The 27,384-nt window shown below is 36.1% G+C and overlaps 1 protein-coding gene across 1 annotated transcript in view; it reads left to right on the forward strand.

The window, feature by feature from the left end:
• Window positions 1–27,384, forward strand: part of FAP (fibroblast activation protein, alpha) — a 78,086-nt gene that overhangs the window by 15,113 nt on the left and 35,589 nt on the right. Inside the window, exons 3-11 of the mRNA XM_010859022.1 lie at window positions 2,939–3,037; window positions 4,213–4,307; window positions 5,225–5,299; window positions 7,771–7,823; window positions 11,592–11,664; window positions 12,361–12,481; window positions 13,397–13,551; window positions 15,645–15,748; window positions 17,554–17,689. Coding sequence (XP_010857324.1) covers window positions 2,939–3,037; window positions 4,213–4,307; window positions 5,225–5,299; window positions 7,771–7,823; window positions 11,592–11,664; window positions 12,361–12,481; window positions 13,397–13,551; window positions 15,645–15,748; window positions 17,554–17,689 — 911 coding nt within the window. The remainder of the gene's footprint in view (window positions 1–2,938; window positions 3,038–4,212; window positions 4,308–5,224; window positions 5,300–7,770; window positions 7,824–11,591; window positions 11,665–12,360; window positions 12,482–13,396; window positions 13,552–15,644; window positions 15,749–17,553; window positions 17,690–27,384) is intronic.

A 27,384-nucleotide genomic window follows, 5' to 3' on the forward strand; every position in this document is an offset into this window, starting at 1 on the left:
ACCTATGGTACTGTATAACAAGGGAACCAGACCTAAACCAGGGGGTCAGGAAGGGTTTGCTAGAGGACGTGGCTCTTATTAAGCACAAAGGGCTGAAAATAAGTTATAAGGAGAAGGGAGAAGGTGAAACGAGGTGCAATGGCTCTAGAGAAAGAAGTAAATATTTGAGGAACAGAAAGTCCAGCATGTTTGGAATCTAGAAGTAGTGAGAGAAGGGCAAGAAAGGGCTGGAGAGATAGATCATCCCAGATCAGCCAGTGCCTATTGTCCAGACTAATGGTTTTGTTCTTTATCTTGAGAGTCTTGAAAAGTTGTGGAAGAGTTTAGCAGGAAGATAAAGTTAAAGCTCATCTTTGACAGTTTTATTTTTACATGAGCAAATACCAGATTTGTATATCCTATCCAGGGCATAGGACACTTTCCTACGTTTTGGTTCTATAAGTGATGGTCTGGAGAAGGGGTAAGATAGGAGAAATGGAGGACAGGAATATGGATGTGAAGAAGGATTGGAAGTTGGTCACCATAGTTTCTGGTGTAGCAGACTGTTGCCAGGCTCTACAATGAATTTGGTCTGAGAATGGAAATCACATTTGAAACATATAATTGTCTTGGAGGGTTCAAATACACCTGAGTTTTGCTTGTGGTTTGCGAACTACTTTAGATTAGTTTTTATATGGAAAACCTCTACTCTTGGAATTTCCAAGGTCAATTGTATAGATGACGTGGTTTTCTTTTCTTCTGGTCCACTTTGTCTTTATAAAAATCCCTAGCCAGGATAAGAAATTATCTGCATTCATTAATGTCTCTCTTGAGATGTCTGAAGGTAGGGATTCTGGCTGATGTCACCTGACCAATTGGGATGCTAAAATACATCATTTATAAGTCAATAGAAATCTAAGTCAAGCATGTGTGAGGAACTGCAAAGAACTGCTTAAAAGACTGAGTTTTTAGTCAAATGTGCATGGGCTTCCCCTGTGGCTCAGTGGTAGAAAATCCACCTGCAATGCAGGAGCTACAGGAGATGTGGAGCCGATCCCTGGGTTGGAAAGATCCCCTGGAGGAGGAAATGCAACCCTACCCAGTATTCTTGCTTTGAGAACCCCATGACAGAGAAGCCTGGTGGGCTACAGTTCATGGCGTCTCCAGAGTCAGACACGACTGAAGCAACTAAGCATGTGTGGTCTGCAATCTCAGTTTTGTAAGGTCTAGAGTTGTTGGAGCCTCATCTCATCTTCCTTCTTAAAAACCTCTATGACCCACCTCCCAGAATATTGGAAATAAAAGCAAAAATAAACAAATGGGACCATATTAAACTTAAAAGCTTCTGCATAACAAAGGAAACTATAAGCAAGGTGAAAAGACAGCCTTCAGAATGGGAGAAAATAATAGCAAATGAAGCAACTGACAAACAACTAATCTCAAAAATATACAAGCAACTCCTACAGCTCAACTCCAGAAAAATAAATGACCCAATCAAAAAATGGGCCAAAGAACTAAATAGACATTTCTCCAAAGAAGACATACAGATGGCTAACAAACACATGAAAAGATGCTCAACATCACTCATTATCAGAGAAATGCAAATCAAAACCACTATGAGGTACCATTTCACGCCAGTCAGAATGGCTGTGATCCAAAAGTCTACAAGTAATAAATGCTGGAGAGGGTGTGGAGAAAAGGGAACCCTCTTACACTGTTGGTGGGAATGCAAACTAATACAGCCACTATGGAGAACAGTGTGGAGATTCCTTAAAAAACTGGAAATAGAACTGCCTTATGATCCAGCAATCCCACTGTTGGGCATACACACTGAGGAAACCAGAATTGAAAAAGACACGTGTACCCCAATGTTCGCCACAGCACTGTTTATAATAGCCAGGACATGGAAGCAACCTAGATGTCCATCAGCAGATGAATGGCTAAGAAAGCTGTGGTACATATACACAATGGAGTATTACTCAGCCATTAAAAAGAATACATTTGAATCAGTTCTAATGAGGTGGATGAAACTGGAGCCTATTATACAAAGTGAAGTAAGCCAGAAAGAAAAACACCAATACAGTATACTAACGCATATATATGGAATTTAGAAAGATGGTAACAATAACCCTGTGTAAGAGACAGCAAAAGAGACACTGATGTATAGAACAATCTTTTGGACTCTGTGGGAGAGGGAGAGGGTGAGATGATTTGGGAGAATGGCATTTAAATATGTATAATATCATATACAAAACGAGTCACCAGTCCAGGTTTGATGCACGATACTGGATGCTTGGGGCTGGTGCACTGGGACGACCCAGAGGGATGGTGTGGGGAATGAGGAGGGAGGAGGGTTCAGGATGGGGAACACATGTATGCCCGTGGCGGATTCATTTCTATATATGGCAGAACCAATACAATATTGTAAAGTTTAAAAATAAAATAAAATTAAAAAAAAAAATCTCTGAAAGTTCTTCACTGCCTGAAGAATAATGTCTCTGATGTTCAGCGTGGTCTCCTTCACACTTCTCAAGTTTTTCCCACAACATGTTCCTTTCGGGCAATCAAACTACTTCTCTAAGCCTCATTATTCTCTCTATAAAAAAATAAATAACACTGGTAGTCATTAGGACAAGAGTTAATGGTGCTGGTGGTAAAGAATCTGCCTGCCAGTGCAGGAGACATGAGATGTGGGTTCAATCCCTGGGTCAGGAAGATCCCTTGAAGGAAGAAATGGCAACCTACTACAGTATTCTTGTCAGGAGAATCCCACAGACAGAGCAGCCTAGTGGGCTACAGTCCATAGGGTCACAAAGAGTAGGACGCGACGGAGCATCTGATCAAACACACAAAAAACAAGGATTTAGCAATGGCAGATCTTTTCTTTATATGATATCTGAGAGATATCTGAGTTATTAATCTTCTTTTAAGTAATGATATGTTTCCTCCTTCCCCAAAGTTCACAACTCTGAAGAGAGTACAACACGAGCACTCACACTGAAGGATATTTTAAATGGGACATTTTCTTATAAAACATTTTTTCCAAATTGGATTTCAGGTAAGTGAATTATTTTTTACATTTTTTTAAATGTGTGATTTTAGTGTTTTTAGTGCCAGCACATCTCTATTGTAACATAAGCCACCTTAGTTGAAATGGATTAAAAGAGCAATTATTTAGATAAGTCAAGTGGCCACCAAAGCATTTTTGACAGAACTACTTAGACAGGATTTGCTCAATAATAATGATGCCAGTTGTAGTTTTAGCAGAACAGTAAAATCTGAGAATGCATTGTTAGAATAAGCTGAGCATAGGCTATAGCTTTTCAGAATGGGAAATAAGCACCTATTTAAAAGAGGTCATGAGAATTTTACAAAGAGAAATTCCATTGTTAATCTAGATAATCTAAGAAATGAACAGATCCTACCCTGAAGACAAATCCTTTAAGGGCCATAAAATTGATATTTGCATATAGTTTTTCAAAATAGTGTGTTGTTAAATGAATCTAATCAAACAAATGGTAAGAGAAACTAATTGTGTACACTATAATTTATATCCAAAATGCCACTAAAAATTGAATATTTTTTTTCTCTTTAGAAAATAACATGCATATAAATAGGTTTTAAACTAAGTCAAAAACAGCCTAAATGGAATGTGTATATATATATATATATATATATTTGCGAAAGAAACATGCCATTTTAACTAGTTTATTCTCCTTATAATGAATAATTGAAAAAGACTCTGATGCTGGGAGGGATTGGGGGCAGGAGGAGAAGGGGATGACAGAGGATGAGATGGCTCGATGGCATCACCAACTCGACGGACATGGGTTTGGGTGAACTTCTGGAGCTGGTGATGGACAGAGAGGCCTGGTGTACTACAATTCATGGAGTCCCAAAGAGTCGGACACAACTGAGCCACTGAACTAATTAATGCAGAGAAAATCCAAGTTTATTCCTAATCATCCTGAACTGGTAAAATAAGGCTTCTACTGGTAAATACAGCATTTTTGTATAAAGTAGAGGAAAGCATCCTTTCCTGTCTTCCACCATCAACGTACTGGTTTTTTTTTTTTTTTTTCAACTTATTTTAAATTTGACAAAGCAATGTGTAGTGGACAGAGAGGAAAAAAAAATAGTCTGTCTATAAAATAAGAGAGGTGTTTCTTTGTTATAAATATATTTCTTGTTACGGGAGATCATTTCAAGTTTTGTTTTCCTTCTTGTTTAAAGGACAAGAATATCTTCATCAATCTACAGATAATAATGTAGTATTTTATAATATTGAAACAGGAGAATCATATACCATTTTGAGTAATACCACCATGGTATGTATCCACCATCATCTTCCTCCTCAAAAACCTCTGCCAGCTCTTCACTGACCAAGGAACAGAGTTCAAACTCGGAGCACCTGATCTGGACCCAACTTGCCTTCTCAGCTGTCTCCCACCATAGTTATCCTCCAATTCTCTCTTCTAGTCACACTAGGTTACTATCCTTGCCTCCTCAATTACTAGCATTTTTCTTCCTCTGTAGAACTGGTATCCCGTGAGATAAGAGGTACAAACTCAGTTCTTCTGGCCAGGCAAATTGAGTTCAGATCCTCGCTCTCATTTACTAGTTATGGGGCCTTGGGGTTCCACATTCTACCATCCTCACTGTGCCTCAGATTCTTCTCTGTAGAGTAGGAATAATAATACCACTTTGGGTTAGTATAAGAATTAAATAAAGGAACATTTGAAAGTGCTTAGAACAGTGCTCAGTAAGAGCTCAGTGACTAGTCCTATGGTACATACGCACACACTGTTCTGTCCTAGACCCTCGGACCTCCTGCTTTCTCTACCCTCAATAGCCTAGTAATCTTTTAGTCAAGCTTGGCTGATATTTCTCCTTCTCTGGGCAACAAATGATCCTCTCATTTGCATTTAATCACTTCTTCCTCAAAATTTTTGCAGTGTTGTATTTACCTCTCTCTTATAAAACTGTCTAAATTATAATGTTATTTATTTACAAGTTTAATATTATAAGCCTCTTAAAATCACAAAGTGTATCTTATTTATCACACCATCATCCCTTAAAGTGTAGTAAATTTCTTTGTATATGGTAGGTATTACCTAAACTTCTAAAAAATTACTTTTAATGTATATGTGGCACTATATTAATGATATAATATTCTCTTAGAACTATAAATGTATATAGCTCTGTTATTTTTTCTGTATTCTAATCAATTTCTTCATAATTTCAGAAAAGTGTGAATGCTTCAAATTATGGTTTATCACCTGATCGGCAATTTGCATACCTAGAAAGTGATTATTCAAAGGTATTGGCAATTTAATTTGGATTTGTCTGATTACATCTCCTATTAACCCACAGACTGGTCTATAAAAGAGGAAACAAAAGTCTCTTTATCTCTAAATACTTGAGAAATTAATGCAATTCTAGTTGGATCCCCAAAGCATAACAGTAATATACAAGTAATTCAGAATTTGGTATTTTTGTCTGGCTATCATCAAGTATTAAAAATTACTTTCATGCTGAGGGAAAAATTTATTTTGGGGGCACTGATATTCATCATAAAAATGTTATTTGCCATCATAAATCACTAGTCAATTCTCACTTATTTTAACCTTTTAAATATTTATTATTATTGAAAATGGAACTATCACAGTGTATCTTATTTAACTCACTTGCTCAAGCACAATAATATACAGTCAGTGGTTAGACCACAGTTTAATCTGTGTCTTTGAAAGCCTAGTGTAGTGTAGCAGTATCCATAGCTGGACTGTTTAGCCTTACTTAATTTCCCCTTCCTGGATGAGGTTGTGGAGGGAAGATAATCAACTTTTTTTTTCTACTTTTACTGGAAAAAGAATTTATTTCAAATTCAACTTCTAATAATTACTTTGAGATCAAGAACCTTTTGTTTTAACTGCCATTTTTCAAATTTAGTTGAGATGCAAAACTCCCTCAGTGCAGAGAATGAAAAGTCAAGCTTGCCCCTCCTCCACTGTTCTGACAGCTGATTATTTTCCAGTGGACCAGGTCTTGGTCACCTGCAATCTTCAGAAAGACATGTTTCAACATGCTGGAGTTTCTTTGCCAAAAGGTTGAAAACCCTTTAAGAAATAAAATCCAAAATAATACTTGATTTGTTCACTTAACTACAGTACAGATGCATGTCAGGAAGCAACAGTTAGAACTGGACATGGAACAACAGACTGGTTCCAAATAGGAAAAGGAATACGTCAAGGCTGTATATTGTCACCCTGCTTATTTAACTTACATGCAGAGTTCATCATGAGACACACTGGTCTGGAAGAAGCCCAAGCTGAAATCAAGATTTCTGGGAGAAATATCAATAACCTCAGATATGCATATGATATGACTCTTATGGCAGGAGGCAAAAAACTAAAAAACCTCTTGATGAAAGTGAAAGAGGAGAATGAAAAAGTTGGCTTAAAACTCAACATTCAGAAAACTAAGATCATGGCATCTGGTCCCATCACTTCATGGCAAATAGATGGGGAAACAATGGAAACAGTGACAGACTCCAAAATCACTGCAGATGGTGATTGCAGCCATGAAATTAAAAGATGCTTGCTCCTTGGAAGAAAAGTTATGACCAATCTAGATAGCATATTAAAAAGCAGAGACATTATTTCGCCAACAAGGGTCCATGTAGTCAAAGCTATAGTTTTTCCAGTCATCATGTATGGATGTGAGAGTTAAACTATAAAGAAAGCTGAGTGCCGAAGAATTGATGCTTTTGAACTGTGGTGTTAGAGAAGACTCTTGAGAGTCCCTTGGACTACAAGGAGATCCAACCAGTCATTCCTAAAGGAAATCAGTCCTGAATATTCATAGGAAGGACTGATGCTGAAGCTGAAACTCCAATACTTTGGCCACCTGATACGAAGAACTGACTCATTTGAAAGGACACTGATGCTGGAAAAGATTGAAGGTGGCAGGAGAAGAGGACGACAGAGGATGAGATGGTTGGCTGGCATCACTGACTCAATGGACATGAGTTTGAGTAAACTCTGGGAGTTGGTGGTGGCCAGGGAGGCCTGGTGTGCTGCAGTCCATGGGGTCAGACACGCCTGAGAAACTGAACTGAACAGTACAGATAAACAATGAAAAAAAGAGCAGTTTTCTTTTTTTCCTGGAGGAATTACAAGCTGTATATCTCTTATTTATTTTTTCAATATCTATTATTAAGAAAAAAACTATGCTCAAAAAAAGCAAGCATTTTACAAGAAACTATATGATGTTTAAAAATAAAATAAAATTTAAAAAGAATAAATAAATAAAGTGAGGTTGATACATTGATGACAAAAAAAAAAAAAGAAACTATATGATGGAGAAAATTAGCTTTACCCAGTTTTATGGGATATTATAATTATTACTCAGGTACAGGGTAATCCTTACAGGACTTGGAAATTGTAGTGATTTTACTTCAATCAAGGTTAAGTAGAAAGGGAACAAATTTAGAATACAGAGTGTTAGAGAAAAGCTTTTTATATTAAGAAATGTCTTTGGATATACTTTTTATGGAGTAAGGGTTGAATCACTGCTGAGATTAGTTCTGGAATTTGGATGAACAGCACAGAAGTCTACAGTAAAACTCTTTAAATGACACTCATTTGGAATTAAAACATCTCTTTCCTAGTGCTTTGTGAAAACAGTTCTTTTATAATTCTGAACCTTGAACTGAGTGATCTATGATTCTACCTTATTGACCTGAGCCTCTTGTGAATCATAATTTGTCTTTGCCTCTTTTCTTCCTGACAGCTTTGGAGATACTCTTACACAGCAACATATCACATCTACGACCTTACAAACGGGTAAAATGTCATGTCTTTTTATTAACACAACTTCAATCTCATATAGAGCCTCCAGACTCTAATTTGAGATTGACTGTGTTATCTTATTTCTAATCTTAGTTTCTTATGTCTTTATAATAAACATATACCTATGCAACTTAAGAAATTCAAAGAAATACTTCCTTGGAATATTCACCTGTTTTTATTTGACTGATATCTTACATTTTTATACAAAACATAGTTTTGTTTTTCCTACTTTTGAACACCTAATTATAAATTTCTAGTTTATGAAAGTAAACATATCTATAAAAGTACCAAAAATGCATGGGAATGATACATGGGGAGAGGGGCTCCTTCAATGGAATGAAGCAGAACAGAGGGAAATGTAGCATTTAATCTAAATTTAATTAATTTTATGCTAACTGTTTTTAAATGTAAAATGTTAATATTTTTAATTTAGATGAGTAAATTATCATCTATTATATTATTTTCTGTATCTCTGAGTTTAATTTTTTGAAATATATACAGCTTAAAAAAAATTAAAAGAATGAGTAGGTAGGCAAAGGACTGAGGGAGAGAATTTCTGACAGAAGCAACAACATGAAAGACCTAAAAAGAAAGGGAGAGCACAGAGTGTTCAGGAAATTCAAAGTAGGTCAGTTGAGTTGAAATTGGAGGAGGGCATGCTTACTAATAGGAGGTGGTGTAAGGTTGGGAAGGAATTGAGGCCAGAAATCATGCGCCAAATAATAATAAGGAAACCATTAAGAAGAGTTTAGTTCTCATCCTGATGACAATAGGGAATCACTGAATGGTTTTAAATGGGAAATGACATGATCAGATTTGCACTTAAGAAAAATCACTCTAAATATGGGCAATGAATTGGTTTAGTTACTCATCTTAATGTGATATCCTATTTGCTGTTATATAAAAGGGAAAATAATTATATGGCTTGAAAAGGTATTAAAAATCTTACAGCCTATTTCCTCTTTTGTCCAGTAAAAGCACAAAAGTTTAAAGACAACTATCTTTCTACTTCTTTTAAATTCTTTCTACTTCTTTTAGAAAAGAATAACTCTGATCTTCTTAAACTGTCAAATTAAGAAATAGGATCTGCTATATAATGTAGACTCTAAATCCATCCAATGCACTCTTGAATCTTTTCCTCTGTATCCCCATTGTTACCAAAGTCAAGAAGTGTTTATTGAGCAACTCTTAGATGGGCTTCTCCAATGGCTCACTGGGTGAAGAATCTGCCTGCAATGCAGGAGACAGAGGAGTCAGTCCCTGGATAGGGAAGATCCCCTGGGTAAGGAAATGCAACCCACTCCAGTATTCTTACCTGGAAAATCCCATGGTCAGAGGAGCCTGGTGGGCTACAGTTCAAAGGGTGGAAAAGGATCAGACGCAAGTGAGCTCAAGCACAGACGGCATATGACAGGGAGACACAAATGAGTTTGAGGTGGTAACCCTATTACCAAAATCTTTAGACTAGTGAAATGGAAACCTTACCCTTTCAGTAGACTTTCTCAAGGCTTTAATCATTTCCTTGTTTTTCTTTTAATCATTTTAAAGTTCTCCAAGTCCTATCTCTGTGGAGGTTCACCGAATTAAATAACATTCCAAAAGAAGATGACAATACTAGTATTTTAATCATGGTTTCTATAAACTTCATGGCCTAGAAGCATTTTAAATATTTAGCTTTTGTGCAGTGAATTTAATCAAGCCATTGTCTGTTTGTTTTTCTGCACAACTATCTAATTTGCCAGATTGTTTTTTGGTCAGGTAAATACACCATAATTTAAGGAGTGAAGAATGACAAATTTGTTGAAATTCAAGGCAAGACTGAATATCATTCATTCCAAGTCTTCTATGTGCCTCTGAAAATTTTATTTAAAAAATCTACCTTAGAGAAGATGAGGATAGTTCTGGTTTCAAGCAAGGGAAGGGTAACTGAAGAGATGAAAGCCTTTGTAAAGAACCGTCCTCCATTTTCTCTCATACTGTAAAACAGACAATGGCTGCTGTGGTGGCTTGCCAGCTGTGAAGAGACTGTGGGCTGAGATTTTCAGCTTGTCTGCATGATTGCGTAGATGATTCCATGGGATATGGAAACCTAAAGCAATGTTACGATGTCAAGGTAACATGGACACTGATTTGAGACAGAGCAGTAAATTGGGGCAAATGTCTTCTCTTCTGAGACATTCTTTTTCCTCTGCCCTCCTATGTTGATCTGTTCCGAACATTCTAGTGGCCTGGTGCTTATAAAATGCCTTCTATGATCAGGATCCCCACTGCAACACCAAGATTCTTCCTCTGTGGGCATCACTTTTTCTACAGTCAAAGCTGATCTGTCCAGTGCCGTGTTCCCTCATTGTTTGCTAGGCCGCAGCATACTTTATGTTTGCTAGGCCGCATCATACTTTGTGATGTAGTAAGTTAAATCTAGGTAACATGTGTTATAAGTGTTTACAAGAGTCCAAACTTTAAAATGATGGGAAAAATAGAAACAGCAAGCCTATGTCAGGTTGGAGAGATGTTTTTGGAGGGGGCAAACAAGGAGTCTTCCTTCAGATGCCTCACATTATACCTTGGAGGCAGGTCTTGTTTTGCATCTCCACACAAGCATTCTTGATGAAACTATTCATTTCAAGAAGATAATAGTCAAAATTTAAACAAGACATCCTATGACTCTAACACTTATAAAAGTCTGAACATACTCTTGCTGAAGAACTACAAAGTCTCCATGGTGCAAGTCAGTCAACTGAGTATTTGCAGGATGACTTAAGCATCAAAGTGAGATTTTGGGCCAATAGTATATTTGAAATTGGGCTTCCCAGGGGGCGCTAGTAGGAAAGAACACGCCTGCCAATGCGGGAGACATAAGAGATGTGGGTTTGATCCTTGGGTTGAGAATATCCCCTGAAGGACAGCATGGAAACTCACTCCAGTATTCTTGCCTGGAGAATCCCATGGACAGATGGAGGCTGGCAGGCTACAGTCCATAGGGTCACAAAGAGTCGGACATGACTAAAGCGACTTAGCGCACAAGCATGCATATTTGAAATTTCCCCATGGGTGGAGGACTTTCAAGCTTAAGGCATACTGCCCAGTATATGATCTGTTTTTCAGTTTAGCTTGAGATCAGATGTTCCTTTCCTTTTCTGATTTCAAGTCAGATCCCTGGGGAGATTGTCAAATGGCATCTTATTTTCAAAAATTTGAAATGCATATGCATTCACAGGGATGGGGGTTGTGAATGAAAATGTGGAAGAGTACATATTAAACTTTAGCACAATTATAGAATTTCAGAGCTGGAAGTCTCTTCAGCGACCATTTCAGCCTGGTGTGTACAAATTTTACAGTTCTGAGGGTTAAGAGACTTGAGTTTAATGAGGGGTCTGCCAAGAACTAGCAATGTTATTTTTTAAAAGTCCTATCATTTCTCTAATCTTAAGTTTATTTTCACAAGACTAGGGAGATTCAATTAGATAATTTCTAGAGGTATTTCCACTTAGTCTATAAACATTTAATCCATTCACCTCAGTATAAAAGGTCAGAAAACTGAGATCCAGAGACATTAAATGACCTGTGAACTAGTTAAGAACTGCAACTACTGCCCCATGTCTTCTGTCTCATGTTATATCACATTCTTTCTATAGGTTTGCAGAAGCATAGATGATGATGCATTATTTTTATTTTTTTAAATTTTTTCTTTTTATACCTATTATTTGCACTGAACAGCAAAATTCATTTATTTGTTTTTTTTCTTTCTTTCTTTTCTTCCAGGGAGTTTATAAGAAGAAATGAGCTTCCTCGTCCAATTCAGTATTTATGCTGGTCGCCTGTTGGGAGTAAATTAGTAAGTGTTTAAATTATAGAAGTGTTTAATCATTTAAATAAAAGAGGAGCCATTTGATTTTGGCCTTTGTTAAATTTCCCTGCCTGAAAAAAAATACATTTATGACTATTTTAAGTGGTTAAAAATGGGAAGAGTTTAGATAAATTGAAACCCATCTGAGAATTCCGCAAAATCTCAAGCTCATGGATAGACTTCTTTAAATATCGCAGTCAAAAACTTTATCCTCATACCCAGCCAGAATGCGTTGTGCCAGAAAGCTCAGGAAAAATATGGTTTTCACAAGTTTCCCAGACTAGCTTCAGACAACATGAAATTTTGTCCAAGCTCTTATTTAAGGACTCTAAATAAAGATTAGATCTGGCTAGCTATTAATATTCAGAGATTTATTTGACTTTCTGTTAATATACACAATTATTTATTTACTTAATAAAAGCAACTAATATAATAGCAGACATTATTCTTTATTTAATATATAGACTTTAAAATCATAACTTTTATATGTTAAAAATCATAATGTTAATGTGAGTTGGTTGGTATTTTTTGACCTGTTAAAATGGTATCTTAGTTGCAAGTCTTTTCATATCTGGATTATCACTCTTTTTAAAAGTATTAGGTGAATAATTAACACAAATATGCAAACTTTATTGTGTTTCTTATGAAGTTTCTCCTTATTAACTAACTTACCACCACTTCTAGGCATATGTCTATCAAAACAATATCTATCTGAAACAAAGACCAGAAGACCCACCTTTTCAAATAACATATAATGGAAAAGAAAATAAAATATTTAATGGAATCCCAGACTGGGTTTACGAAGGTACATCGTATTCTTTTTCTTCTGCTGCGGTTAGGCTTTTAATTGAAAATAATCACACGCATTTAGTAACATTTAGATGAGTGGTATGTTACTGTGATGAGGGTGGCATTTCTGAAAGCTGTTATCAGGTTATGAACAGGACGTACATATTCTGAAAGAACGAAATCTTGTTATCAGACTGGTGGAATTTATTTTCATGAGCATTATAAAGCAGTAGTAATAATTTATATTCTAAGAAGTATATGGTCCTTAGAAGCAGTGTGAGTATATTTTTCTCAGGTTTATTTTTTCTTGCAAAATAAACCTTTTATCCAAAACTAAAGAGCTGTCTATATTATTGTGCAGGAAAATTTTCTTAGTTCTCAATGCTGTCATGAATTTTGTCCTCTTTCTTAGTTCATGTAGGATCCAGGACTTAACTGGACTTTAAAAGGTCTTCTAGTCCTTGCCTTTGTTAAAAAAAAAAAAAAAAAATATATATATATATATATATAACTAAATTAACTGGTTTTTTTTTTAATATTCCTAGAACAGAAAGTTAACTTTCAAATTTATGTTGCTCTGTAGTATAAGTATGGTTTTCCTTGTCTTGGCTACTTTAGATGACTATAAAGAAGCTCCTCCCAATGGGAAAATTAATTATTGTTGAGATTTTATTTTAAAAAATACATTCCTGATTAATGTCAATTCCCTAGTACACTAATTGATGTTTGATATAGGGTATAAGGTTACACTATTCCTCTATACCCAGATTATTCATCTTTTGATAACCAAAGCATGATATATATCACATCCACATTATTAAATTATTTCAGTTAATAAATGGCTATATACAATGTATTTTGAAGTATTTACAATTATTTTGAGTAAGCCATCTTAGTAACTAATAATAATATGCTAGTATTTATTTTTCAGAGGAAATGCTTGCTACAAAATATGCTCTCTGGTGGTCTCCTAATGGAAAATTTTTGGCGTATGCAGAATTTAATGACACAGAGATACCAGTTATTGCCTATTCCTATTATGGTGATGAACAATATCCTAGAACAATAAATATTCCATACCCAAAGGTATGTGGAATACTTTTAGCAGATGCTTCCATTTCCCTGCTGTCAAAATGAGCAACCAATACCGTGAATAGAGGTGGGATCAACAAGTTTGGAGAGCTTCTTATCCTTGTGCATTGTAAGGCAAACATTGTACTGTGCTCTATTATTTATGTGGACATCTGTTGCTTTGGACATCTGGTTGTGCTGGATGAAGTAGTCTTTGCAAAATCCATTGCAGTCTTTGAAAAACATATGGTCTAGATCATGGAGGAAAAACAAGCTTAACTTAATTTTAATTTTTTTCTTACTTCATGCTCCAAATTCAGGGTAAAGTTCTGTTTTGCAATTCCTTCTGAATTCTGATCTAAATGCAAACTAGAATGGGAAATTAAGACGTTGAATGTGATGTTCCTGTCAGGTCAAAGCAAGTAGGAGTTATGGTCTTTTCTGGACATTTATAGCGACTTCACTTTCCCTTTTCCCTTTCATGCATTGGAGAAGGAAATGGCAACCCGCTCCAGTGTTCTTGTCTGGAGGATCCGAGGGACAGGGGAGCCTGGTGGGCTGCCGTCTATGGGGTCGCACAGAGTTGGACACGACTGAAGTGACTTAGCAGCAGCAGCATGGTAGTTTAAGTTTATAAGCCTAGGTTCTTCTTTGAGGGAATTAGGCATGCTGTGAGCCAATGTTTCTTACATAAACATTCTATAAGTCTTAGCTTATGTACTTCACATGCAGTCCCACCTCTCAAGAGAGGCCTTCTGAAAATAAGAGGCCTCATGAAAATAAATTCCACCAGAATGGCCATGTCACAGTGGAGAAATGTCGTAGTCTGAGTTAATTTAGAAAGGAAATCTGAAAGATCAAATCACAAATTCTCCTCTGGCATGAGAAGTAGAAGTGATTTTAGAAGGTAATTTGTTCTTAAGTCACTATTGTTTTTCCTTGCCAAAGGGAACCCTGTTATAGAGGTCCCTATATTGACAAAGATGGGAAGGACATGCATAGACACAAGTGGATTCTGAAGCAAGTCAAAGTGGCCATAGTGAGAGAAATAGAAATTCCAGATAGTCTAAAATTTATATTAAAAATCATATGAGAAAAGGAAATGAGTATGGGGGAGGGTGTCTGTTTAGGTAGAAGATCCTTCAAAGGTTGTGTATTAAGTCTGAAAGCTGGAGGTATTTGGAAGTGAGAGGTATGATCCTTGGAACCCAAAAGATGGAAAAGAACTTGGATCTTTAGAAGGTTGTATGGAGCAGGAAGAGATGAAGAAACCCAGAAGTCAGAGCAACTCACACTGACAGAGAAGTCAGGACCCAAATTCTCCTGTTTCTTTGAAGCTGAAGCTACTGAACATCTGACACTGGACTGAGAAGTGAGGCAACTGTATATATAGCCTATATGCCTAATTTTTGTGGATTTAAATTATTTGACAATTTTAAGGTTCTCTTTTTCTGTGGTAAAATAACAGAACTCTAAGAAGATATGTGAACATGAACTACACTGCCATGTAAACCTAGGGCATATGCTAAGGCAAAAAGCACAAAGCAAGAACAGTGTAAACCACATGACATTTTATTTTGGGGTGGAATTTTCCTAATCTGGGGGCATTGAAAGCAGTAATAATTTAAGCAGCTACTAGACTGTTTGGTAATTGTCCTAGATCAAATTACAGGGTAAAAGCAAAAAGTGTCTTTCATTATTTATTCTTTACACTCCCTTCCCCAAATCAAGCTCCCTCTGCACTCCCCTTGGCACATGGAGAAATTATTACAATTATCCTAATAACAATAATAATAGTGCGAACTATCTGTCTTAAAAGTCAGAAAAGAGAGTATCGATTATGGAACTGCATTTTTAAATCCCTAATAGTTTTCCCTATGAATTAAAGCTCCCATTAATCACTAAGAGTATGTATTTTCACTCTGGCTGCACAATATTTGTAATTACACTGCAATGAAATTTGTAAACGTTATAATTAGAATGTTTTCAACAGTAATATACCTAACAATTACTAGCTTATAAAAATACGCCTAAATTCCAAAAGTGTCTTTAAAATGTTGGTGATAATTAGAATTTTGTGAGTTTATCTATCTCCACTTTCTTTACAGGCTGGAGCTAAGAATCCTGTTGTTCGGATCTTTATTATTGATGCCACTTACCCTGAGCATATAGGTCCCAGAGAAGTGCCAGTACCAGCAATGATAGCCTCAAGGTATATTTATCTCTGATGCTCCCCACCTTTTAAACTGAATTTTAGCACTGAAATTTCTTCATCAGGGTTTACATTTGTTTTCTAGCAAGTTTGCAATGACTATTGTACAACAAAAATAAATAAATAAATTAGCATGCCAAGCTAAACACATAGCAAAATTAAAATTCACAAATAAGTTTTCTAAACTGATGTGAACATACTAACCCTTGACATACATATAAAGATGACCAGAGTACTCAGTCTAAGTGCTGCTTCCCTTGGATATGTGAGTGTAAGCTAGGGACAAACAAGGAGATAGTAAAATTTATGCATGCTCTCAGCCTGGCTTCCTTCAAGTCTGGCCTACTTTTTCCCAGTGTTTGTGGATCATGCTTATTACATGTGCACCTCAAACAGGAGAAGATAAGCCAACCCCCTCCAAATATTAGTGTTTTTCACTAGGATGCAGTCTGTTTGAAGTGACCTGGTTGTAGCATTATCTGTTTGTGGATGAACTGCAGGCAGACCTGGACAGAAGCATTTTCATTTCTGTGAAAGGTACCAGCATGGTACCCACTGAGATCTTGTCTAATTGATCCTGGTCATTCTGGTTGACATGGAAAACGGGGAGGGGTCCATAAGCCCTGTCTGGCTGGCATCCTTACTCCTTCCCATATTCTCTCAGAACAAGGCTTGACTCCTCTTCTCCTGCCTCAGGAGGTAGGTCAGCCAGGGCCAGATGATTGATTAATAGGAAAAAAACACCTCATCAGAGGCCTCTGCCGGACTTTGCCAAGGTGAATCCACTCTCGGATAATCAAACATTCTTTTTTTTTTTCAATTATCCATTATTCCCCACCCTAATCTGGTTGATGAAAACTGGACTAAATATATCTGATTTTTTTATGCATCATTCTCCTCCAGAGGCAAGTGGAACAAAAGAAAGCATCATTTGTGCATCCGTAATATACTAACTATGTAATAATATCTAACATTTTTTGAGCACTCACTATGTTGTATGTATAGTTTGTAAGCACTTTAAGCATTCTTAGTAAATCTTTACAGCAACCTTTCATACTGGTAATGTTATTATTCCCATATTATATAGAAACAGAGGCACAGATATGTTAGTCAAGGTAGTATAACTAGTAGGAGATAAAGCCAGACTCTGAACCAGAGATCCCTTGTAGCTCTGTGATTCCTTTTACAACAAGGTCCAACATTTTGTGGTTTATTTACATTGTTGTTCTCTACACATTCACCCTCAGAGCCAAGTAATCATTGCTTCCTTTCACCAACATCCACTTTGTGCCAAGCACTGTTTGAGTTACTTCGCATACACTATCTCTGATTATTATACTAACTCAAATTTCAACCCCTGACCTGTAGCTAAAACTTAGCTTCCAACACAAACCTGCCTGGAAATAAAGGTGGTCTTTTATCCACTTAGCTCTCTGTTAATTAGTTAAAAAGTGAAAACTTGAGTTCAGCTATGGAAAAATAGGCAATTTAATGCTTTTGTCCTGTAAGTTGGCCAATAACTTTGGCCTTGTGTATTAATTTTTTTCCTAAGATATTAAAATCCCAACTGGGGAGAAAATTCAATTATAAAATCATTCTATTAGATCAGTGAACTCTTATATGTTCTCTAAAACTTAGCAGGTGTATTTAAATTTTTAATGTTTAAAAGAATATTTTGCCTTCCTTACCTGTGGCTTAAGTGTTTCAGAATAATAAAATATGTCCTTTAGAAAACACAAATTAAGAAATTATTTGAATGTGATATTGATTTATAGTTGTGACTTTCTGTTTTGATTTGTTTGCAGTGATTATTATTTCAGTTGGCTCACATGGGTTACTGATGATCGAATATGTTTGCAGTGGCTAAAAAGAATCCAAAATGTTTCAGTGTTGTCTACATGTGATTTCAGGGAAGACTGGCAGACATGGAACTGTCCAAAGGTATGTTGCATTAAAACCACAGAGGTATATTTCTGAAGATAAAAGTACAAGAGTGGGGACTTATCTATAGCTAATATTTTGTATTATAAAGCAGAATTACTGCATTCAACTCCTGATTGCTTTGCAAAAGACACTATTTGAAGGTTCGTTATTTTTATTAAACCAGTAAGACACTTTTTGTTTTCTTGAATGACTGTGCATTGAAACTGAATAGAGAAAAAGATTAAATGACAATGCCATACTGGGAAAATCAGGTATCTGGTTTTGAATTAGGATGGAAGTCCATCCTTTTAAGATTATAAAATTGTCAGTCCAAAAAAGCAAAATAATGATGATAAAAATAAAAGATGGGTCCATTAAAGAAGTAGATGTGTTCTATTCAAAAGAATTAGAGAAAAATGCAAATGGTGATGTTTGCATTTGCAAATGCAAACATTCTATTCAATGTCAAAATTGAAAAATAAGAATTCCAAAGTAAACAAATATTATCAAAGGAAAGCCAAACACTTCTATTTGAAAATCAAAAGTAGGTAACTGAGAATGATATGAAACAGCTTTAATTATCCTGCTATCCTGTTATCTTTGCAGAATACTCAATACTGTGCTAATTTTAGGGAGAAAAAAACTAGGCACAGATTTATTGTTGAGTTTTAATTGTTTTTATTGCTCAAATCCAAACATAATCTGTTGAATTAATGAGTCAGAAAGCTACTTCTCCAATCGGAAAGCTTCAAAATAGGCCTGTTCTTAAGTACTCATATTAGAGACTGAGAAACACAAAATGTTTTCTTTAAATAGGAAATTTGATGGGTACATTTCATGAGACATCTAATTATGAAGAAATGTTTCATTAAACCAAATATAGAATAAACCTATTTTATAAAGTAAGAAAAAAAGCACAGAGCAATCAAAGTAAAACACTAAATTCCATCTAGAAATTAGGACATTATGTTTTGCAAGAAAAAAGTCATATGAATCTGTTTGGAAATATATCAGGACTATAATAGTCAACATTACTCAGGCTAAAAATATTTTTAAATCACTACTGTGTCTGTAAGAAGCTTGACTAATTTTGATGGAATATGCTAGAAGCTTATTTTTATCTTATTTATGTTTTGATATACAAAGCAGGAAGATTTTTGGCATTAATGCAGTGTCATAGGCAAAAAGAAAAGATAGAATAAGTTTAATTTTTCTAGGTAAATAGAAACAACTGGGTGAATATATTGTTAATATCTTCATTGAATCTCAATACTAGGAATTATTGATTTAATTATATTAGTTTATAAGATTGGTCATTTAGATAAAATTTTTAGCTCTTAAAACTAAGCATTTAAAACTATAATTGCTTTGGAATTTGAATTTCTAATTTATCAAATCTGAGACAACTTAATCCAAACTGACAGAACGTATAAGATGCTCATTCAATGAGACGTGGAATTCCCTGGAATATAAACTTTAGTTTTATGGCCAAAATCAATGATTAAGTTTAGAATACCAGGTTTGAATAACCTTAAAATTTCAAAACAACTGCAGTTTCGAAATAGTCTGGTAAACACATGGAACATATTTTTTAGATTTAAGAACAATAGAGTTGAATTTTCCAGTAACCATACTTATGACTGATGTGTGTGTGTGTGTTTAGTTTTGAAAACAAACAACATTTAAGGTTAAGAGACTTGGCAACACTTTATTCATGTTGGGAGTCATACCCAAAATAAGCAAAGGAAACTGGCAATAATTACTTGTAATATAACTGTATTAATAAATTTGTAGTTTGAGGGAGGAACATCCTTCATCATATTATTCTCTGCAAGAGAATTAAAATTAATTTTATCTTAATAGCTAGAAATGAATAAAACACTTCACTCTATTAAGTCTTATCTTATTTTTTCTGAAACACTGGCCTATCCCTATAAGAGAAAATCCAAACTATGCTTTCAAAATTTATTATTCTTTTGCTTTTTATGACAATACACTCTCTCATGTTTCTCTTTCTAATTTACTGTTTCTTTCTAGCTCTTCCTCTTCTGACTTTTCTAGAAATCTTATTATTCTCCAAGTTAATGCATTTAACCCCTCCAAAAGTTCAGCAGGTTAATACAATAGGTTTGCACATTCATGTAACCATCTAATAGTGAGTCCAGGTAAGTGGGTGAGGAAATGAGTGCTTTGCTCCACAGAGTCATTCAGGAACCCAGGTTGATAACATTTCTGTCTTCATCCAGTAACTTCTAAGGATATTCCAAGGTTATTCAAAGCTGGTCATCAACATCCAGCTAGGGAGTGAAAAAAGAATGGAGGATATGTATGAAAGGGTTTTGTAGGTTAGACATAGAAGTAGCATGAGTTACTTTTGCTCAAAAGCTATGGGTTAGAACTTACACATGACCACATCCAAGTGGATGGGGGCCTGGGAAATGTAGCCTACCTGAAGTTCTAGGAAAACCAGGAAGTAAATGATTGCTAATTATCTTAAGTCTCTATTCCAACACTCTGTTACTCTCCTAGGTGATTTTTATCTAATGCAAGAAAGTTTCAATTACCACTTGACCCACAAATTCATTCTGAGGATTTGAACTTTTATGTATCTCTGGCTACATCTGCTCTACTCCACCCTCACTACCACTACCCAGATTTGGGTCTTCAGCATCTTTTTTCCAAACATTACAACGTCGTTGTTTAGTCGCCAAGTCGTGGCTGACTTTTTTTGTGACCCCCAAAGACTGTAACCCGCCATCTGTCTTACATCTGTCTGACAGATGTAAACTCATCTGTCCATGGGATTCTCCAGGCAAGAATACTGGAGCGGGTTGCCATTTCTTTCTCCAGGGCATCTTACTAACCCAGAGATCAAATCTACATCTCCTGTATTGCAGGCAGATTTTTTACTGCTGAGCCACCAGGGAAGCCTCCCACTATGTTACCCACTTCTCATCTATTCTGTTATCATGTTCACAATTATATTTTTCAAATTGTGATTTTGAAAACTTTCAAAGGATTTATTATCCACCGGAGAAATCCAAATTTCCTAATTGTGGCATAAAATTTTCTCCAAGATTTTGCTGATGCCCCTACATTCTCCCTTATCTTCTAATTCTTTCCCACGGTCAGCCCTCACTCAGCCATACTGAGCCACCTGTGGTTTTCTAAGCTAGCCTCATCTCTATGCTATTTATTCCATCTAGAATACTTTTCATTTAACTGTTTATAAAATTCTATTCATTTTTAGGCTTATTAAGTATTTGTTCAATAAATTTGTTGTACTATCCTCAGTTCAGTTCAGTTCAGTCGCTCAGTCGTGTCCGACTCTTTGCGACCCCATGAATCGCAGCACGCCAGGCCTCCCTGTCCATCACCAACACCCAGAGTTCACTGAGACTCACGTCCATCGAGTCAGTGATGCCATCCAGCCATCTCATCCTCTGCTGTCCCCTTCTCCTCCTGCCCCCAATCCCTCCCAGCATCAGAGTCTTTTCCAATGAGTCGACTCTTTGCATGAGGTGGCCAAAGTACTGGAGTTTCAGCTTTAGCATCATTCCTTCCAAAGAAATCCCAGGGCTGTTCTCCTTCAGAATGGACTGGTTGGATCTCCTTGCAGTCCAAGGGACTCTCAAGAGTCTTCTGCAACACCACAGTTCAAAAGCATCAATTCTTCGGCGCTCAGCCTTCTTCACAGTCCAACTCTCACATCCATACATGACCACTGGAAAAACCATAGCCTTGACTAGACGGACCTTTGTTGGCAAAGTAATGTCTCTGCTTTTGAATATGCTATCTAGGTTGGTCATAACTTTCCTTCCAAGAAGTAAGCGTCTTTTAATTTCATGGCTGCAGTCAAGTATATACCAAAAATAAGATTCAGTGCAAATTTTAAGATTTCTAGATACTTTATAAGATTGAGGAAAGAAAAAAAAATTAACCTAAATTCCACTGGGAAATGCCTTTTTACCTAAATGACAACGGTTTGGTTTGTGGTAGGTCTCCATGGATGTTGTTATAATTCCAGTCACTGACTTGTGGAAAATTTAACCAGAATTATGAATGATTTGCAATAAGACACAGCCCTCAGATCATCCTTATGTACGCAATAGTGATGTTGCATACGATTTTGAATCTAGTCATCTTCAACTCAAGTGTATAGTTGGTTGACTAACAGTAGTACACTCTGACCAGCCAGCTTAACTTGTTCAACTGTCCAGAGTAAAAAACTGTCCTCTTAATACTATGTTTCATTTGATCTTTTTTTTTTTTTTTTTTAAACTTTACATAATTGTATTAGTTTTGCCAAATATCAAAATGAATCTATCACAGGTATACATGAATTAAATTCTCAGCTATTAAAGGACTATTTGAAATGTATGCAAACTGGCACTACTTGATTTTATAGAAAAATAACAAGGTAAAAAACACAAAGGTAGTGATCCCTTCAGCAATTTTGTGCCAGACAATTTTAATGTCTATATATCTAGAATTCTATTGAGAATGAATCATATACCTCACGTTCATTTCTTAACTTTTTCAACCAACTCTCTGATATCTATAATTAATATTGCTTCTTTAAAAATGTAATAAATATCATTTTTCAAAAGGGAACACAATCCCTGATTTACTTAAAATAATCTTGATAACTTTTAGCCATTTGAATCCAGGGAAAATAATTACATTTGGTATCCTTGGTTTAGAGACAACCCTACCTCTCATTATATTTTATATAAATAAGTGAGTAGATTAATTTCATACATACCCATATTTATTCTAGTTTTTAAGTAAAGTGGTATCAGTTAGGGAAGTGTGTGTTTTGTTACAGTTTGTAATCATATATATCTGGATTATTTTGGATAGATTTATTCAGTGATTTTTAAGGATTTTTGTGTAAAACTAAATCGTGTTTTAGGAAAACATCAATTGTATCTTATATCTTATACGAAGAACACAAAATAAGACAAATAATAAATGAATATTGTAAGGATGCTACCATTTATCACAAATATGGCATTGAATTCAACTAACATTTGGGTAAAAAAAAGAAAGACTACTTCTGAGATTTGGACACATGCAAAGAAAAAAGAAACTCTTATATAGTTTAACACATTAACCCAAGACAAGGGACAATAAAGAATTCAGAAGTAAATTCTGAGATGATAAGTCTTATAAAAATTTAAATTAAGATGGAGAGTGAAGTAAACATCTTCAGGTATTGAAAATTATTTTTTGTATACTTTCCTAGATCCAGCAATTTTAGCTTACATATATTTACTTTCTATCTTCAGTTAAAGATACTTCAGTTTTATTCATTAAGAGAATTTAGTTGTGTTAGTCGCTCAGTCTTATCCAACTCTTTGCATCCCCATGGACTGTAGCCCACCAGGTTCCTCTGTCCATGGTCTTCTCCAGGCAAGAATACTGGAGTGGATAGTCATTTCCTTCTCCAGGGAATCCTCCTGACCCAGGGATTGAACCCCAGTCTCCCATATTGCAGGCAGATTCTTACTGTCTGTGCCACCAGGGAAGCCCCTAACCAGAGAATAGTTATTACTTTATTTTTTTTATGCAGGTAACTGTACATGGGTGCAGGCTAAGTCACTTCAGTTATGTCCAACTCTTTTTGACCCTATGGACTGTAGCCCGTCAGGCTCCTCTGCCCATGGAATTTTCCAGGCAAGAATACTGGAGTGGGTTGCCCTGCCCTCCTCCAGGGGATCCTTCCAACCCAGGGATAAAATCAGCATCTCTTATGTCTTCTGCATTGGCAGGCATCATCTTTACCACTAGTACCACCTAACAAGGTAACAAGGATAAGTGTGTAATTCAGACAAAAAAAGAAAAAGAAAATCCTATTTTATTTCACTCTTTAACATTGTATAAGTAACAGGAAAAAAGAGAAGAAGTCAGTGAAAGAACAGGATTTTCTAAATTTTTTGGATTCTAGGTCAACCAGAAGCTTGCCTTCCAGAAAGATAATTCCTAGATCAGCATTTGAAAACTTGAGAAAAGAGAAAATTTTAATTTATGAGTTCACTGTCATTATAGAGATTTCCTGTAAAGACTGAGAGAAGAAAGAATACTTGAAAATATCTTTAGTTATGTTCTCCATGATAATGATATAGCTAGAGTTTCTATAAAGTAATATGAATGATGTGATTTTACAAATAGACAAACCATGATACCAGCAATCTTATCAAAGACATGATCTTAGGAATCCATACACATTTATTCTGAAAATACTGGCACCATTCGGAACACTCTGAAATGCTTTAAAACACATCTTTTGAAATCTGTTTATAAGCAGGTTGAGGACAATTTTATCTTGTAAATTTTTATAGTCTGTATAGCATAAGTCTTGTAATCCCAGCAAACAACAGCTGAATGAATTGACTTCTAAAGTTTTAGAACATTGTTTAAATACCCTCAGTGGAAGCACATACATGCCCTTTGAGGGAGAATGAGGTCTCTACATTAAATCAAAAATCATGCCAAAATAAATCTAGTGAATAAATGAAATACGCATCTGCAAAATATTATTTTACACTAGATCATTATAGTATCTACAGTTTTAGAATTCTAATGGAAAAAATTAGTTTTCCTGTGTACTAATCTCAATTTCTCCAAATGTATCCAATAGTCACTAACTTTCTGAATATTAGAAGAATTGTGGAAATTTTTTTGAAGTGAGTTTTCAAGAGTAAGTTCACACTTCCCCAAGGCAGCTATTTTCAAGGGGGCCATTCATTAGATTTTATAAGTCCTGACAAGCTTTTTGGAGTCATGACTTTGTATAGTCATAACTCATATGTCATAATGTGCTGCATAGCTTCCTTTGACCCATAATCAAACCAGTGGCTTAATAAAATTACCTAGAAATAACCCAGAAATATTTGTTTTTCAGACATCTGTTCAAATAATATTTATGAGGGTTTTAGATAAAGTGTATAGGCTAGTCATATTAATATAAATTTAAAGAGCAATTTTAGACCAGTTTTTCCTTTAGTATTTGTCAAAGAGGTTTAAAATGAAAAAGGCCTTCAGAGATCACCTATGAACTAGAAAAGAGACTAAATGGCAGTTAACCTATTAATTCAGGCAGAGAACTAGCAAATACTTCCTTGAGAACTTTAAGGAAGTTCTTAAAGTCACTTCCTTTTCTTCCACATGAGATATTGTGTCTTAATTTGGGGGAAATGCTCTAATTTCTTCTTTGGTATTTTATCAGAAAAATAACAACAAATTCACTTAAAAAAATTTTTTTTTTTTTGTTCTGTGGAGAGCAGACAAAAAAGGAAGATTTAATCAAAGACTCTATTAATAGTATTTAATCACTAAAATGTGAAGAACAAATACTAAACACATAATGCTTAGAATGCAAAGCCACATTTAAATCATTTAAAAATAATTAAGCCATACACCGCATCACATTTGAGTTGTTGGTGAAATCCTATGGCTTAGATAAATGGATGCTCTACTTGATGCCTGAAAGTCTGTGCCTTTGACTAAATGTGGGCTCAGTTTAGGCATCAGCCTTCCATAAGCAGGTTATTTACCATCTGTGGCAAAAAATTAACTGGTGTTACATCATCTTACCTTCCAAGAAAAATATTTTCAATGACTTTGTAAGTAGAGATGAGGAGTTTATCAGTACATCTAAGCATGATAAAGGGAGCTGTGAGGACGTCTTGTTAAACTGAGGACCACCTAGTGACATGTGGTTATCTAGGGCCCAGGCGTGACTTGCTGCCGGAGCACTTAACTCAGGATGCATTATGGATCTCACTCTGGCAGTGTGAATGCGGAAATATTTTACACTCTCTTTACCTCACCCAAGTTACCTGTTCATCTAAAGCGTCTGTCTTGGATGTGTGCAATTAAAGGAGAGAAGATAACAGTCTTTGCCTAACAAAAATACTCTTCCTGTTTGCCTGATTCTACTATCTTGAAACATAATGTTCTGCCCTCTTACTTTCTGTTTTCAATGAAAATGAAATTTTCTATTTTAATCTGGAACTAAGCCGTTTTTAGAGTTCCTTAACTCTCTGCAGATGTAAAGTGAGTACTTTTTTCACTAAGGTACCTTATAGTATTTGTGACCCCAGTTCCATTACAGTGGTTGAGAAAATGTGGAGCCAATTTTCATCTTTCATCTTGATGGGGAGAGGAAGACACTGTAAAGTATTCAGTAATAAGGAATCACTTGGCTAAGAGGGTGAAGCCTCGTTCTAAAATGAAAGAATGATTTTTCAGACCACTACTAATGAAATTCCTTCCACAAAATTGCAAATAAGAATTTCCTATTCAGGGGCCTCATGGCTTTCAATTTCAATGAGTCAATACCCAGAATCCTGCCAGAACTGGTGTTATGATTAGTGTCTCATGTAAGGAGACAGAAGTTTCTCATTATTCCATTTTTTATTTTATTAAAAACATCAATTTTATGCCAAAGAGATAAGGACACCATATTAGTTTCCTAGGGTATCTGTAAAAAATTACCACAAACTTGGCTTAAAACAACAAAAATTCATTCTCTCATCATTCTGGAGGCTAGAAGTCCAAAGTCAAGGGGTTGATGGGGCCATACTTAGATGTCTCCAGGGAAGAATCCTTTCTCACTTCTTCCAGCTTCTGGTCTCCTGGCAATCCTTGGCCTTTCTTGGCTGGAGCTCCACCAGCTCCAACCCCTGCTTTCATCGTCACATGACCTACTCCCCTGGGTCTCTTTGACCCTCATCTCTTCTGATGAGGACACCAATCATTGGCTCTAGGGCCAACTTGGATCCACTATGATCACATCTCAGTTCTTAACCTTGATTACACCTTGAAAATGCTATTTTCAAATAGGTCATTATCCTACTCTGTTTGAGCTGTTATAACAATGTATCCTACACTGAGTGGCTTATAAACAACAGAAAATCATTTCTCACAGTTCCAGAGGCTGGAAGTCTGAGGTGAGAATGCCAGCATCGTCAGGTTCTGGTGAGAGCTCTCTTCTGTCAACTTCTTGTTGTATCCTCCATGGCGGAGAGCAGAGCAGGGGGAGGACACGCTCTGGTAATTCTTGGAAATGGGCTAATCCGATTCGTGAGAGCTGTACCCTTATGACCTCATCGAATCCTAATTACTTCCCAAGGCCCCCACGTCTTGATACCAAATACCATCTTAATAGGGGTTGAGTTTCAATATATGAATTTGGGGGAACAGAAACATTCAATCCATAGCAGTTATCTTCTGGGTTAGGTGGAAAAGAATTTGGGGGACACTAGTTAGACCCCTGGAGAAGGCAATGGCACCCCACTCCAGTACTCTTGCCTGGAAAATCCCATGGACGGAGGAGCCTGGTAGGCTGCAGTGCATGGGGTCGCTAAGAGTCGGACACGACTGAGCGACTTCACTTTCACTTTTCCCTTTCATGCATTGGAGAAGGAAATGGCACCCACTCCAGTGTTCTTGCCTGGAGAATCCCAGGGACGGGGGAGCCTGGTGGGCTGCCGTCTACGGGGTCGAACAGAGTCGGACACAACTGAAGCGACTTAGCAGCAGCAGGAGCAGCAGTTAGACCCCAGAGATACCACATCAAAAAGTTACATTTTAATATCATTCAATCATAATCATGACTTTTATTAAAAAACATTATGTCAGATTACACACAGGATCATCATTAAAAATACCTACAACTACTTCCCTTTGCTGTAAAGTGTGTCCCG

Source organism: Bison bison, unplaced genomic scaffold (assembly GCF_000754665.1).
Source record: "Bison bison bison isolate TAMUID 2011002044 unplaced genomic scaffold, Bison_UMD1.0 scf7180017864452, whole genome shotgun sequence".
Lineage (NCBI taxonomy): Eukaryota > Metazoa > Chordata > Mammalia > Artiodactyla > Bovidae > Bison > Bison bison.